The sequence below is a fragment of the Gymnodraco acuticeps genome, unplaced genomic scaffold (genome assembly GCF_902827175.1).
Source record: "Gymnodraco acuticeps unplaced genomic scaffold, fGymAcu1.1, whole genome shotgun sequence".
In the NCBI taxonomy this organism is placed as follows: domain Eukaryota; kingdom Metazoa; phylum Chordata; class Actinopteri; order Perciformes; family Bathydraconidae; genus Gymnodraco; species Gymnodraco acuticeps.
In genome coordinates this window covers 3,072,819-3,087,471 of record NW_022989867.1, presented here as the reverse complement: position 1 = coordinate 3,087,471, position 14,653 = coordinate 3,072,819, and the positions used below count along the sequence as shown (strand labels likewise).

Here is a 14,653-nt window from a genome sequence, read left to right as displayed (position 1 = left end):
GAAACTTCTTAAAAACACAAAATAAAATAAAATTCTTGAATACTGAAACTACATAATTACTGAAATTAACATTTTGATAAAAAAAAAAAGAAGAAATCAAGCAAAAACCATCTTCCATTTTGGCATATCATACCATAACAACTACCATCAATTCAAACAATTGTTCTCAGAGAGACATATGCATGTATGTTTTGCTTGAAATTATTTTAAGCAGGATAAAAGGAGCAGAGGGCAGTGATGGTCTTAACTCAGTAGCACAAAAAGCCCTGGAGAAAACGATTGTCAAATCAAAGCATACAGGACATTTATGGAGACAAACTGCAGTAATAAACCAACCAATTGAGAAGATTAGACATTTTGGCTTTGTGGAAATAACATTCACCTAACTCCTTTTATTATTTTCTCTCACCTAACAATGTGCTGGAACCAGTTTGTGGTGTCCATCCTTCACTTGCTTCATGTGTGCAGGTCTAACACTAGTCACAAGCTGTTCTGCACACAGGGACACACCGGCAGCATTTAAAAAAACGAAGAAAAGCCTCGCTGGATGAACGTGCAATCTGAAAAGTTCTGCAGCTTTGCATTTTTTCAGCTTTAATATTTCAGAGTCATTTAAGAGACACAAAAAAATTATAAATAGCATGGGCTGTGGCAGTAAGTGAAATACATTTATTCACAGTTGTTTTTTGGGACTATCATCAGTTCAACTAGCACTTAGGTTTGCTACCTCCTTTTGGCCCTTCTGGGTTGAACTTCCAATTGAGTCCAAAGCTGAATCAACATCTCCACTGATCCCCTCCAGTGTCAGCCCACCATTAGCCTCTTGATCAAAACCAGCGGCAGCCTTGTCCCCGTTCAGGAAGTGACTGTGCTCCTCCACTTGGATCTCCTGGCCTTCTTCTACCTCCTCCAACTTTCGTAGAATGATCGGAAGCTTTGAATCTGCGTCAGAATTCTCCAGCAAAGCGATATCGCTTTCCTCATATCGAGGCAACGGAGCTCCCTCCTCTAGCTTCTTCTCAAAGTGCAAACGCTTGGCCCGTCCACTGGCCGAAGCCTTCTCCAGGATCTGCTTTTCAGCCAAGCTGAGCTGGACGGCCACGCGAGAATTGAGGGATAGATCTGCTTTCTCAAGCATGGAGCTGTCCTCCTAGAGGAGACACGACCAGGAGGTAATAAGGAAAAGGGGAAGAAAGAAGAATGTGAAGATGACAATACATCATAGGACGGTAAACATTTCTTTTTTAACTTCAAATATTCACTTCCTAAGTGCTTGTCGGACCTTCGTAAAAGCTCCCGCCAAATCTTTATGACCTCAGGATGTGGGGGCAGAATCATCATTCTACCTAACTTGTCAGTGGCCATTCAGAGGTATCGCTGTTTTGAGCCGTCGGACAATCCATTTGGTTTGAAGCATACTTGAACCCTTGACACCTCGTCTATGACAGCTTTTAACAAGACTTAGACACAAGTCCACTGACCTGTGAGGTGGTCTTGTAGGTCTTGAGCAGGAGAGCAGCCCTGGTCTCCAGGAAAGTCCACATCTTGATCTCGTTCTCCCAGCTGACAGGGAACTCGCTGTTGCCCAGGGTGAAGATCTTATTGACGGCACCGTCTCCGAGCAGGTAATCCTTTAGTTCCTCTGAAACCAGAGAGAATAAAAGTGTTCTGATCTCACCTGCACATCTATAACGTTTTCTGAAGTAAATGCAGCCATGGGCATAAAATGAGGAGGTTGAGCAGGAGACAATATTCTTGTGGCCCCCCCATGCTCGGACCATATCAAGTTTCAAACTCAGCCTACATTTGATCTGAACGTTTTTGTGACTGCGTCTTGCAGTGTTGCTATGATGGTAATTTGTCTTGAGGCTGACAGAGAGAAATATAAACAGCTGGCAGAGTTCTCTAAAGCTCCTCTGTGGTACACTTCTGTCTTCTTGATGATACACAGAATCACAAACTCAAAACTATAACAGTACTGCTGTCGAGGCTGGTGAAAGAAACCAAAGCAAAATCACTAGAGAAAAATAGTGAAGGCGATTCTCGGGCTATAAAAGCTAACTTGTGTGTAAGATGTGGAGAAGAACGCAGATAGTTGCTTCTTCCCATAAACAAATCAGTCAAGCCATGTGTTAGTGGAAATGTGTGAGTAGTCAGAGTAGACGTTTCGACATGATTCCAAACCAGACCAATGAAAACACAACCAAAACTGGCACGCAGATATTTACCTTCAAACTAATTAGACCTGGTATGAAGCCGGATGTCCAACAACACCGATTTAAAATAGTTTTAGAAAAAAGGAAATAATAATACCAAAACGCAGTCAATAACAAAGCTCCAGTTACTTTGGAGTCAACACTAAGACTGGCAGCAGCATGATCTCTATCAACAAGAAGCCATAGGATGAAGATTATAAATAGTTCTAAGAATCAATGCACCTCGTATTTCCTCTTAAACATTTTTTAGGAAAAAGGAACAGTACACTTTCAAATGAATCCAAATTTTTTGTTTTATTAAATTGTATCACATTTCAAAAGGAGATGCTGGCTTCCCCTGCTTCTTGTATTTTTGTGAATAATTTGTGAAGTAATACCTCAAGGGCTGGGACAGATGGTTGGATCCCATTTGGATCTGATTCAAAGTAAAAAATATAACCAATAAATGCTTAACTCTTTTGCTAACTAATCTCTCATCCAACATCTCTAATGGCAACATGGAAAACATGCAGGTTGTAGGCTTTCACTTTGTAGTGGGTGTTGACTGTTTGCTCCGGTTCAAATATCAAACACATGCAGGAGAATGGACCGGCTTACTATATAAGGTAGACCCTCCAGAAAAACGCGGGCAAAAATCCTTGATTATGCGATCAAACATGCAGGGTTTTATGTGATTTTATGCGGTGAAATTGCGAAATATGCGGAAAGTTGCGAAATATGCGGAAAAAATAAATATTGGGCTGTCTTATTTATTTATTCTCTCTCACACACAACCTGCCACTAACGTTAAACCCCTTTACTATTCAATTAAACACATTCAATGTTTATTTATTGTAAAAGCAATTGGGCTATTTTTTTTTCACACACACACACACACACACACACACACACACACACACACACACACACACACACACACACACACACACACACACACACACACACACACACACACACACACACACACACACACACACACACACACACACACACACACACACACACACACACACACACACACACACACACACACTTCTCCGCCTCATTATGTTTTCATTTACTTGTTCGTTATCTGACCAGCTTCAATCTTGTAGGCTTCTCACCACGTTTCTTGTAGCCCTCGAAAGGGTTTTGGAGGTTGATGCCTCGGTGAACGTGAGTTGTTTGGCTTTCTTGTCCGCAGCAGCAGAAAGCATTTTCGAATGTTTGAATGAATCAAAGTGGGTCGTCACCGTCGATGTGCTCTTATGCTCCAACACACAGTTGCACGGGGTGCAGAATAGTTTCCCCCCACTTTCGTGCAAGACATCGGGGAACTGCTTTGCCCGGTCTTTAGCAGAAATGTTCGTCGGTAAATGAGATGGATTAGATTTTTTCATCTTGGTGTTTTCTCTCTCGTGTGAGCTCCACACGTTCACTCTACTGTGTTGTTTACCTTCTGTGATGCGCGAGCTGATGACTTCGCGTCATCATCATCATCACTTCACGTCAAGACGAGTTCACTTTTTTTCTCTCAACTTTGTGTGGAAAAATGCAGGGATTATGCGGCCTTTTGATAAATATGCGGCCTTTTAAAAATCTGCGCCATTTTGCTGATTATGCGGTAAATTCTGCGATCGCAGAATTGTGTTTTTCTGGAGGGTCTAATAAGGGCTAACATTAAACATTTAGCTTTTTGCGTTAATGTTCTCTCCATACCTGGACCTAACTGTCTTAGTTTTGGACACATGGAAAGAAACATAGTAATCATCTCATCAGACACTGAAGAACATTAGAATGTGCCGACAATTTATAAAACTATGACTTCTTTTTGTGTCAAAAGGTTGCTAAGGCAGGAATTCCTGACCTTCTAGCAGAGTTGGAGCAGAATGTTGGTGGAGAACAGCAGTTATGCGTGTCATCTAAAATCATTGAGCGTCTTCTCTGCTGCCTCTGATCTACACACTGAAACACAAGTGTTACATGGGGAAGGTGAAAGAAGCTGTTCTTCCCCGGCTGTATGTGCACACTATTCCATCATGTCACATCTGTTAGGACACACACAAGGCACTGGGGCCATTAAAAAAATGAACATGCAGCTAAAGAGTGAATAATATATAAGCGTAATCCTGAAGATGTGTCCCGTGACAGAGCCCTGGTGTGGTCTGGGATTTATGACACCGGTGCCATTGTGCATACATGCTGATGAATATTGTAAATCCTGTGGTGGATCGCTCCCTTCACACATCTGGTGGCCTGCCTTGATCAATTAACCTGCCGAGGAATGGACAGGCCTTGCTCTTCCCTTTTCCTCCACCCCCTCTCCGCCTCTCCCTCTCCACTGATGTACGGAGGAAGCAGTCACTCGACGACCGTCTCCGAGAAGTGGCAGAGACTTTGTGGCTTCCAGGTTCCACAGGGAACGTCCTGCTGGTGTGTGTGTGTGTGTATATGTGTGTGTGTGTTTCTTACGCTCTGTCATGCAGAAGACTCTTAGGAAGGCAAGGAGCTGGGCTGATATCGGGGGTTCATTACAGTGCACTGCAAAGACACAAGATCTGTAAACAACAAACAAAACAAAATATGAATGACAGATCAATAAACGCATAGAATAAGAAATGGAGATTACTTACACATGGAACACGACTGATTCGGTTATAATACTACTTTTATCATGTATACATGTCTCTGCTTCAGTAGTATACATCTTTATCAGGAATATTTGATATTGTGCATTACTTGTGATATATGCCTTTTCTACTGTAGATTTGTTTATATTTGCTGTTTATTTTCTATTTTATTATGTCTATACTTTAATCCACCTTTAACATATTTTAATACCTGAACACACTGCAGCAACACAACAATTTCCAAATTTGGGATCAATAAAAGTACTACCTATCTATCTACTCACATATGTTAAAGAAACATTCTGGGATGGCGTTCCATGCATGCACATTTCCAGAATTGGAGTCAGGACCTGACAGAATCACATTCAACTGCAGTCTTTCTTTTGTCTCTAAACATATATTAATGTTACTATGGAAGTATTCCTCAGGATTCTGAAAGTCAGCAGAGAGGTAGTGTATGATCTAGGACTCAGCTAAATCCATTCACCATCATAACATTACTCTGAGGTTATTTGGAAAGGGACAATATTTCCCCTTATTCCAGCAAAGTGATTGATGTGGTGATCGGTAGCACAGGGTTACATTATTATACTCACAAACACATTAGAGCTGCCTCCCCAACTTATTCAATTATTGCTCTGGCCACCGCTCCAGCAAACAGCACCAGCTCAAGGAAGAAAACTCTTTGTAGGAAATGCTGTGGTCTATTATGCTGTGTGTTTTTGAAGACTTAGGAAAAAGGGCTTATTACAAATTTGCTAATTTAAAGTAAATTGTACTCACTTATTTCCACTTATCAGGCAGGAATGAAGTAGAGCACAGCAGTGATTTCAGAGTGCGAGCAGTGTGCTGATAGCAGCCGCTCAACATCTCTCAGGCCCAACACTCAATCTGCTGCTGCTTCCTTTGAAAATGATCTACGAGCATATCTGTCAGTTTAATGGAACGCCGTGGCAACAACAGGGACCGTTTCATTTAATTTTCACTGTTAAGGTTTAGACTGTCATCAATAAGAGATTAAAAGGAGTCTGATTAAAAATGTCGGGCAGAGAATGCAGCATATTAAGGGGCTAATGATAAACTGATTAAGCTTCTTGGTGATGAAAGTGTTGGGGCGGATGGTAAATTGATACTTGGCTGGATGAGGGGGGGGAGAATTCTCCTGCAACATTTATATAATGTGTTTCTGGATGAAAATATCTACAGTTGGGAGACAAAGAGCACCCAGCTGAGAGGTGCATGGAGTCTGACATGATCCTGAAGCTCTGCTGGAACCACATCGGGAGCTTCAGGAAGTACTCTGTGAAAGAGTAGAGAGAAAAGAGGGACTTACGCAGGAATACCAGCTCGGGCCAGCACCTCGGCCTTCATGGCGTACAGTCGCTCGCTCTTACTGACGCCCAGCTTGATCTTCACTCGGTCGTGGGCGTTGTCTTGAAAGAAGAAGCCATTGTGGATGACAAACTCGGCATTTGATCTCGTGCCATAGAAGATGTAGATCTATAGAAACAGTGAATCATAGGCATTAACACCTTCATCATCTTGTCTGGCAGTGGCTCAGTCAGTAGGGGCTTGGAATGTGAGCCGTAGGGTCACCGGTTCAAGTCCCCGACCAGACCTAAATATGTGTATATGAGTGTGGACTGCTACTTGGCGAGGTCCCAGTTCTCCTGCTGCCCTGCCGTGGTGCCCTTGAGCAAGGCACCGGACATCCCCCTTCCCCCACTCCCATGCTCCCCGGGCGCTGTGCAATAGCTGCTCACTGCTCCTGGTACTAGGATGGGTTAAAGCAGAGAACACATTTCACTGTGTGTGCTGTGTGCTCTGCATGTGTGACCATTAAAGAGGGTTTCATCCCTCTCTATCTGTTTAGATTGTTCTTAATGTATTTGGCTAATACAAATGTCAGAAATGATCATGAAAGCACTGTAAGACATAACATGTTTAAGTTGTTAGTGAATGTCTCTCATATAACAATGTCCGACATTTGGTGGTCAGTTTAACCTCTGGCCCGGGGGCCATTTTTTATTGGCCCGCAGCAAATTATAAAAGTATAATGGAAAATGGCCTGCAACACTCTTAGTAACATAATAATGAAACCCTATGGAGAGCTGTGATGTTTTTTCTGAAATCCTATTCAATTATCAACCAAAATGTACTTACATGACATTTTTCTAACTTATAACTTTATTATTGAACTACAGTACTCTGGGTCAGTCCAACATGTTAATAAACCTCACACCTGAATATATAGGAAAGTAAAAGTGAGGTTTTGGCTTTCTTAGGAGAATATCTATGTGTGCACAATTATTGGGCAACTATTAGTCTGCAGAATTACTATGCAACTAAAGGAAAAACGAACATTTTCCCATTTCACTGGTTTATGTTCCTCTGTGAAAGTGAGAATAATAAACATACAACTCAAAATGTACAGATAAACATGTATAACGTAACAAAAAGACAAGATACCAATATAGCCAGCCCCCCTTCTCTTCAATAACAGTCACAAGCTTTCCATTGATGGAGTCTGTCAGTTTCCACCACAGCCTCCCAGACTCTGTTAAGAGAGGGGTACTGTCTTCCTTTAACGTCAATCTCCAGTTTAAGAAGGGCCCACCAGTTCTCTATAGGGTTTAGGTCAGGTGAGGAAGGGTTTAGGTCAGGTGAGGAAGGGTTTAGGTCAGGTGAGGAAGGGTTTAGGTCAGATGAGGAAGGGTTTAGGTCAGATGAGGAAGGGTTTAGGACAGGTGAGGAAGGGTTTAGGTGAGGTTTAGGTCAGGTGAGGAAGGGTTTAGGTCAGGTGAGGAAGGGTTTAGGTCCGATGAGGAAGGGTTTAGGTCAGGTGAGGAAGGGTTTAGGTCAGATGAGGAAGGGTTTAGGTCAGGTGAGGTTTAGGTCAGGTGAGGTTTAGGTCAGGTGAGGAAGGGTTAAGGTCAGATGAGGAAGGGTTTAGGTCAGGTGAGGTTTAGGTCAGGTGAGGAAGGGTTAAGGTCAGATGAGGAAGGGTTTAGGTCAGGTGAGGAAGGGTTTAGGTCAGGTGAGGAAGGGTTAAGGTCAGGTGAGGAATGGTTTAGGTCAGGTATGGTTTAGGTCAGGTGAGGTTAAGGTCAGGTGACGAAGGGTTTAGGTCAGGTGAGGAAGGGTTTAGGTCAGGTGAGGAAGGGTTAAGGTAAGGAAGGGTTTAGGTCAGGTGAGGAAGGGTTAAGGTCAGGTGAGGAAGGGTTTAGGTCAGGTGAGGAAAGGTTAAGGTCAGGTGAGGAAGGGTTACGGTCAGGTGAGGAAGGGTTTAGGTCAGGTGAGGTTTAGGTCAGATGAGGAAGGGTTTAGGTCAGATGAGGTTTAGGTCAGATGAGGAAGGGTTAAGGTCAGGTGAGGTTTAGGTCAGATGAGGAAGGGTTAAGGTCAGATGAGGAAGGGTTAAGGTCAGATGAGGAAGGGTTTAGGTCAGGTGAGGAAGGGTTTAGGTCAGGTGAGATTTAGGTCAGGTGAGGAAGGGTTTAGGTCAGGTGAGGTTTAGGTCAGGTGAGGAAGGGTTAAGGTCAGGTGAGGAAGGGTTAAGGTCAGGTGAGGAAGGGTTAAGGTCAGGTGAAGGAAGGGTTTAGGGTCAGGTGAGGAAGGGTTAAGGTCAGGTGAGGAAGGGTTTAGGTCAGGTGAGGAAGGGTTAAAGGTCAGGTGAGGAAGGGTTAAGGTCAGGTGAGGAAGGGGTTTAGGGGTCAGGTGAGGAAGGGTTAAGGTCAGGTGAGGAAGGGTTTAGGTCAGGTGAGGAAGGGTTAAGGTCAGGTGAGGAAGGGTTAAGGTCAGGTGAGGAAGGGTTAAGGTGAGGAAGGGTTTAGGTCAGGTGAGGAAGGGTTAAGGTCAGGTGAGGAAGGGTTTAGGTCAGGTGAGGAAGGGTTTAGGTGAGGTTTAGGTCAGGTGAGGAAGGGTTTAGGTCAGGTGAGGAAGGGTTTAGGTCAGGTGAGGAAGGGTTAAGGTCAGATGAGGAAGGGTTTAGGTCAGGTGAGGTTTAGGTCAGGTGAGGAAGGGTTAAGGTCAGATGAGGAAGGGTTTAGGTCAGGTGAGGAAGGGTTTAGGTCAGGTGAGGAAGGGTTAAGGTCAGGTGAGGAATGGTTTAGGTCAGGTATGGTTTAGGTCAGGTGAGGTTAAGGTCAGGTGACGAAGGGTTTAGGTCAGGTGAGGAAGGGTTTAGGTCAGGTGAGGAAGGGTTAAGGTAAGGAAGGGTTTAGGTCAGGTGAGGAAGGGTTAAGGTCAGGTGAGGAAGGGTTTAGGTCAGGTGAGGAAGGGTTAAGGTCAGGTGAGGAAGGGTTAAGGTCAGGTGAGGAAGGGTTAAGGTCAGGTGAGGTTTAGGTCAGATGAGGAAGGGTTTAGGTCAGGTGAGGTTTAGGTCAGATGAGGAAGGGTTAAGGTCAGGTGAGGTTTAGGTCAGATGAGGAAGGGTTAAGGTCAGATGAGGAAGGGTTAAGGTCAGGTGAGGAAGGGTTTAGGTCAGGTGAGGAAGGGTTTAGGTCAGGTGAGGTTTAGGTCAGGTGAGGTTTAGGTCAGGTGAGGAAGGGTTAAGGTCAGGTGAGGAAGGGTTTAGGTCAGGTGAGGAAGGGTTTAGGTCAGGTGAGGAAGGGTTAAGGTCAGGTGAGGAAGGGTTAAGGTCAGGTGAGGAAGGGTTAAGGTGAGGAAGGGTTTAGGTCAGGTGAGGAAGGGTTAAGGTCAGATGAGGAAGGGTTTAGGTTAGGTGAGGTTTAGGTCAGGTGAGGAAGGGTTAAGGTCAGATGAGGAAGGGTTTAGGTCAGGTGAGAAAGGGTTTAGGTCAGGTGAGGAAGGGTTAAGGTCAGGTGAGGAATGGTTTAGGTCAGGTGAGGAAGGGTTAAGGTCAGGTGAGGAAGGGTTAAGGTCAGATGAGGAAGGGTTTAGGTCAGGTGAGGAAGGGTTTAGGTCAGGTGAGGAAGGGTTTAGGTCAGGTGAGGAAGGGTTTAGGTCAGGAAGGGTTTAGGTCAGGTGAGGAAGGGTTTAGGTCAGGTGAGGAAGGGTTAATGTCAGGTGAGGAAGGGTTTAGGTCAGGTGAGGAAGGGTTAAGGTCAGGTGAGGAAGGGTTTAGGTCAGGTGAGGAAGGGTTTAGGTCAGATGAGGAAGGGTTTAGGTCAGGTGAGGAAGGGTTTAGGTCAGGTGAGGTTTAGGTCAGGTGAGGAAGGGTTAAGGTCAGGTGAGGAAGGGTTTAGGTCAGGTGAGGAAGGGTTTAGGTCAGGTGAGGAAGGGTTAAGATCAGGTGAGGAAGGGTTTAGGTCAGGTGAGGAAGGGTTTAGGTCAGGTGAGGAAGGGTTTAGGTCAGGTGAGGAAGGGTCCCAATATCTTAGTCATTTTAAGAGCTCTTAAAATGCAGCTGCATCCCTCTGAAATACTTTTAAAATATGCCACTTACAAGTGAAATACATCATCTGAAAGCTGGGAACCTGAAGATTAACTTGAAATGCAGCTCAGCACTGTGTGTTAACTTTTACAAACATTAACAAATAAACAATTGCATGATTGCATTCCCATGACCAATCAGTCTCATATGTTGCAGTGTGTTCACCTGTTCGTTCTCTTTGTAGTCCTGTAGGGCCACACATTCACAGCGGTCATCCTCAAGGTTGTATCCGGTGGTGATCTGAAGATCAACATCAACTTTTACTCATTCAACCTTTACCAGCGCTCAGTGAAAACATGTTGCTGTTATTTAAAACAACACTGATGTATGGAAGTGTGAGATGAAGACGTTACCAGTCCATTGGTGTGGTTACACATGTCCCACAGGGGGATGAGGGCCAGAGTGATGCGGCCCCCGTCCTCAGTGGGGATCTGGTTCTGCCGTGTCATCACTGAAGACACCGCCCACCTGCACACACATCAACAGTCAGTGTTAAAGGTCAACATTGGTATTGTCAAACAGAGAAGCCTTGCATCAGATGAAGATGGAGAGAAAAGGAGGGAGGATGGAAGGAGAGTGGAGAGTGAACACAATGGAGAAGTAGCAAAACAAGTGGAAGAGAAAAGCAGGAAGGAGGAGAGACTGTGGAAATCTGAGTCAAGCTTACAGTGGAGGCAGTTTATATAAACATGGAGCGGGGGGGAAATCATTCAATTAAGAATCAACATTTTAAATAATAATAATAATAATGCATTAAAAATTGTTATTAGAGCGCTTTTACAGGTGCTCAAAGCGCTTTACAAGTACACATTACACATATTAGACATGTAAGAGTCATTACTGCGGACATTACCCACAGGAGCAAAATGCGAATGCGAAATGAAATGATCTGCACTACGTTGATGGAACACTAAAGGACATCGTACCGCAGGAATTTGAATCCGTTAGTTGTAAACTGTTCCAAAGACGTCCACATGTACAATTTAAAGTATCCTTTTATTTCATTCATCTTTGACAGTAAGAAGACTAACATGTTTCCATATGATTGCGGTTATCTTTTGAAATCAAAAGTGGTGTACTATGCTTTAGCAAGCAGGTTGTGTTATCAGTTGTGTTTACTGCCTGAAGATTGTAGGCCCTTTTAAGAAATGAATTATACCATGAGCAATCAAAATCTAAATCTGTCACTAAGATCATCATCCTAAACTTAATCCTGATTTTGGAGTAAGACTTCATATGGGACATGTCAGTAGTGATCCCTCTGAGTGTACACAAATACAGAGAATAATATGACGTTTATATTTTACTGTTTGCGGTCAGTTTCTCTTCGAAAAAAGTTTGACTTCTTTTTTGTTATGACCAATAGGAATGATGGCCAAACCTATGAATAAAATACCCATGTTATATTCTTCACAGCGACAGATTTGTAGAAACACATGAAGATATAGTCAATGATAAGACCATGTAGAAACAGACTCATTCTGCACACACACTTCTAAACACACTGACCTGTAGTCATCAAACGTGAAGCTGTCCTTCAGGGGCAGCTTGCTGGCAGCAGGGTGAGTCTGGGGAGGGAGGAGAGGGAAAAGGGGGAGAAAGGGAAAAACACAAATCAGAATGAGGAATATTATTAAACAGGTATGATGGGGGGGGGGGGGGGGGGGGGGGCTGCCTGACAGGGACGCCTAACAAGGAGGACTGGGAGTAAGGGTCCAGCACTGTGTGTGTAGTGTGACACTGGCCCCCTCACATAAATCAGTCAACTTAAAGGTCCCATGTCATGGCCATTTCCACTGATCATAATTCCATTGTTGAGGTCTACTAGAATAGATTTATATTGCGCAATGTTCCAAACTCACATTGGTTTCTCAAACAGCATCTATGTAAAGTATGTGTATTCACTGAATTTCACTCTCTGCCTTTAACGGCTCGTTGTAGCTCCAATAGCTCCAGCCCCACCCTCCCTGTGAGCACAGTGTGCTCTGATTGGTCGGGACGTTGTGAATCGCGCTGAGCTCCGTGGAGGTGTGGTTTCCTTGTTTAGCGATACACAGCGAAACACAGCCAAACTCATCCTGAACACACACAAAGTCACAGCCGAAGTAAAAACAATAAGTGTGGCTTGATATTGAGTAAGAAAAAGGTTGATAAACGCTGTGAGAATGGGTCTGCAGAGAGAATGGGTCTGCAGAGAGAATTTCGCCGCGATCCCAACTGTCTGTGATCAGCCTGCAGCCAGGGAGGAGAGATCAGCAGAGCTGCCTGCACTGTGTGTGTGTGTGTGAGGAAGTCCGTGGATTGGTCAATTTGGACCAATTAGCGGGGGCATAACGTAACGGCTCCACGGATTGGTCCATTTGGTTCCGGGTAACGCATGACCGTATCGCGTCATAGCTCTGGGCGAGGCAACTGGCCATTCCTACGTCACAATACCCAGGAAGTAAACAATGGACAATGACGTATCTTCAACGAGGCGTTTTGGGGAGGTATTTTCTGTGTTAGAGTTTTACTCGCTACAGCAGTGACCACCAACTGGCGGCCCGCGGGCCACATCCGGCCCGCCAGACATTCTCATCCGGCCCGCACGACGGGGGTGACTGCGGCGTGGTTACTGCGTTCGCAGTAACCACTGTGTGCAGTACCGGAGTCCAACAGAGAGGCAGCAGCTGCGGGGCAGCAGCTGCGGGACAGTAGACTGCGTACTGCAAAACCTTCCCTGCCTTGAAGAAGAAGTGATCCTTCGTTGTGAAGAGTCTGCTTTGTGCGCTCCGCACCACAGCAGCAGCCCCGCAGCGACAGAGTCCAACAGAGAGGCAGGAGCTGCGGGACAGTAGCCTAGAAGCAGGGTTGGGTTGTAACGGAATACATGTAACGGCGTTACGTAATCAGAATACAACAATCAAGTAGGCTAACTGTATTCAGCTGGCGTTACATTTGAAAAACGAGTAATCTGATTACAGTTACTTTCGTAAACCTGAAGTGAATACATTTTGGAATACTTATTGGAATTATTGGTGGAAAAGTTTCCTCACAAAATGTAATATTCATTACCGGCAGAACTGTGTGCACACTGCACGGCGCTGCAGCATGTCTGTGAACGAGAGAGAGATGCAGCGCGTCTGTGAGGCCCCGCCCCCGCACGCAGATGAGAGAGATCTCTTTTAAAATATATTGAAAGTTAGAAACGGAGATGGTTAGATAAAATGTGCAAGATAACGTTTATGAAGCATTTCTTTATTGTCGAAATGATGACATTTCATAACGGGATCAAATCAAAGTGAATGGCCTGCTGCTGCTGAATGCCTGGGCAAGTGACTGGAAAAAGTTTTAAAAGTTATAACATCATTTCAGATAATAAATAATAATGATAATTCATTCTATTTAGGGGCGCCTTTCAAAGCACCCAAGGACACCTTACAATTCATAACATATTCTAAGGAAAGGTTTTAAGACAGTACAAAGAATGCAGTCCGGGTGGTGTTTTTTATGTGTGGTGCAGATGAGAGGGAGCTGTCCAGAATGACACCAAGATGTTGTGTTTGAGTTCTTGATAAGCCATTAAAACAGTAAAATACGTGTCTCCTGTTCACCAAAACATACCCATCTGTTATGGAAAAAGAAAGTATTCCAAAAGTATTCTAAAAGTAATCTGAATACGTTAAAGTAGACCCGATTCCAACGTTTAAGACACGTAACTGTAACTGTATTCTGATTACTTTCAGAGCCATGTATTCAGTATTTAGTAACTGATTACAGAACACTCAATACCCCCCCCCCCCCCCCCCCCCGGTCCACAACTTCAAAATTCTGGACTATATAAAAATCGCTGGCCCGCGATAGTGTCTATTGGATACATTTTGGCCCTTGGACAAATGTAGTTGGTGATCCCTGCGCTACAGGGTGTACTTGGGTTTTGCACACTGTTTACATGCATAAAAACCTTCATAACACACAAGGGGAGCCAGCAGCCGTCATAAATCTGCCTAATCAATTTAGCCTGAAACAGGTGTGTGTGTGTGTGTGTGTGTGTGTGTGTGTGTGTGTATATATGAGTGTGTGAGTTGGAGAGTGTATTTTTGTCAATGCCACCAGTTTCTCCATTTAAAGCCACAGCCAACACCTACCACAGTTCAGTGGATACATAATGAAGAAAAGGCGGAGAGGAGGGAAATGAAATGGAAGGAAGGAAAAAGAGTTCAAGAGAGAAAAGCAGAGAAATGACAGAGTAGAAGAGAGTGTGAGAGGAAGAGCACAAGCTGTTATTCAGTGTTAGTCAATCAAAGGAAGTGATAATGTGATGTTGATATTGTGATTATATTCCTCAAATGTCAATACATCTGAAAGGGGCTTGTGTTAAGCCCTTCATGTACACATTGTGTTAGCTTTACAATGCTGCCGAGCACCTCTTACCTGAACAATACGTTTTAGAA

At 44.1% G+C, this 14,653-nt stretch overlaps 1 protein-coding gene across 2 annotated transcripts in view; it reads right to left on the bottom strand.

The window, feature by feature from the left end:
- Nucleotides 1-548: 548 nt before the first annotated feature.
- The window catches only part of setd3 (SET domain containing 3, actin histidine methyltransferase), a 33,282-nt gene continuing 19,177 nt past the window's right edge, over nucleotides 549-14,653 (bottom strand). For both annotated transcript variants that reach the window (XM_034196581.1, XM_034196588.1), the window contains exons 7-13: nucleotides 11,730-11,788; nucleotides 10,574-10,688; nucleotides 10,386-10,460; nucleotides 6,159-6,325; nucleotides 4,668-4,753; nucleotides 1,482-1,642; nucleotides 549-1,150 (exon numbers count right to left, since the gene is read on the bottom strand). In XM_034196581.1, the coding sequence (XP_034052472.1) occupies nucleotides 704-1,150; nucleotides 1,482-1,642; nucleotides 4,668-4,753; nucleotides 6,159-6,325; nucleotides 10,386-10,460; nucleotides 10,574-10,688; nucleotides 11,730-11,788 (1,110 nt within the window). In that variant the 3' untranslated portion in view covers nucleotides 549-703. The remainder of the gene's footprint in view (nucleotides 1,151-1,481; nucleotides 1,643-4,667; nucleotides 4,754-6,158; nucleotides 6,326-10,385; nucleotides 10,461-10,573; nucleotides 10,689-11,729; nucleotides 11,789-14,653) is intronic.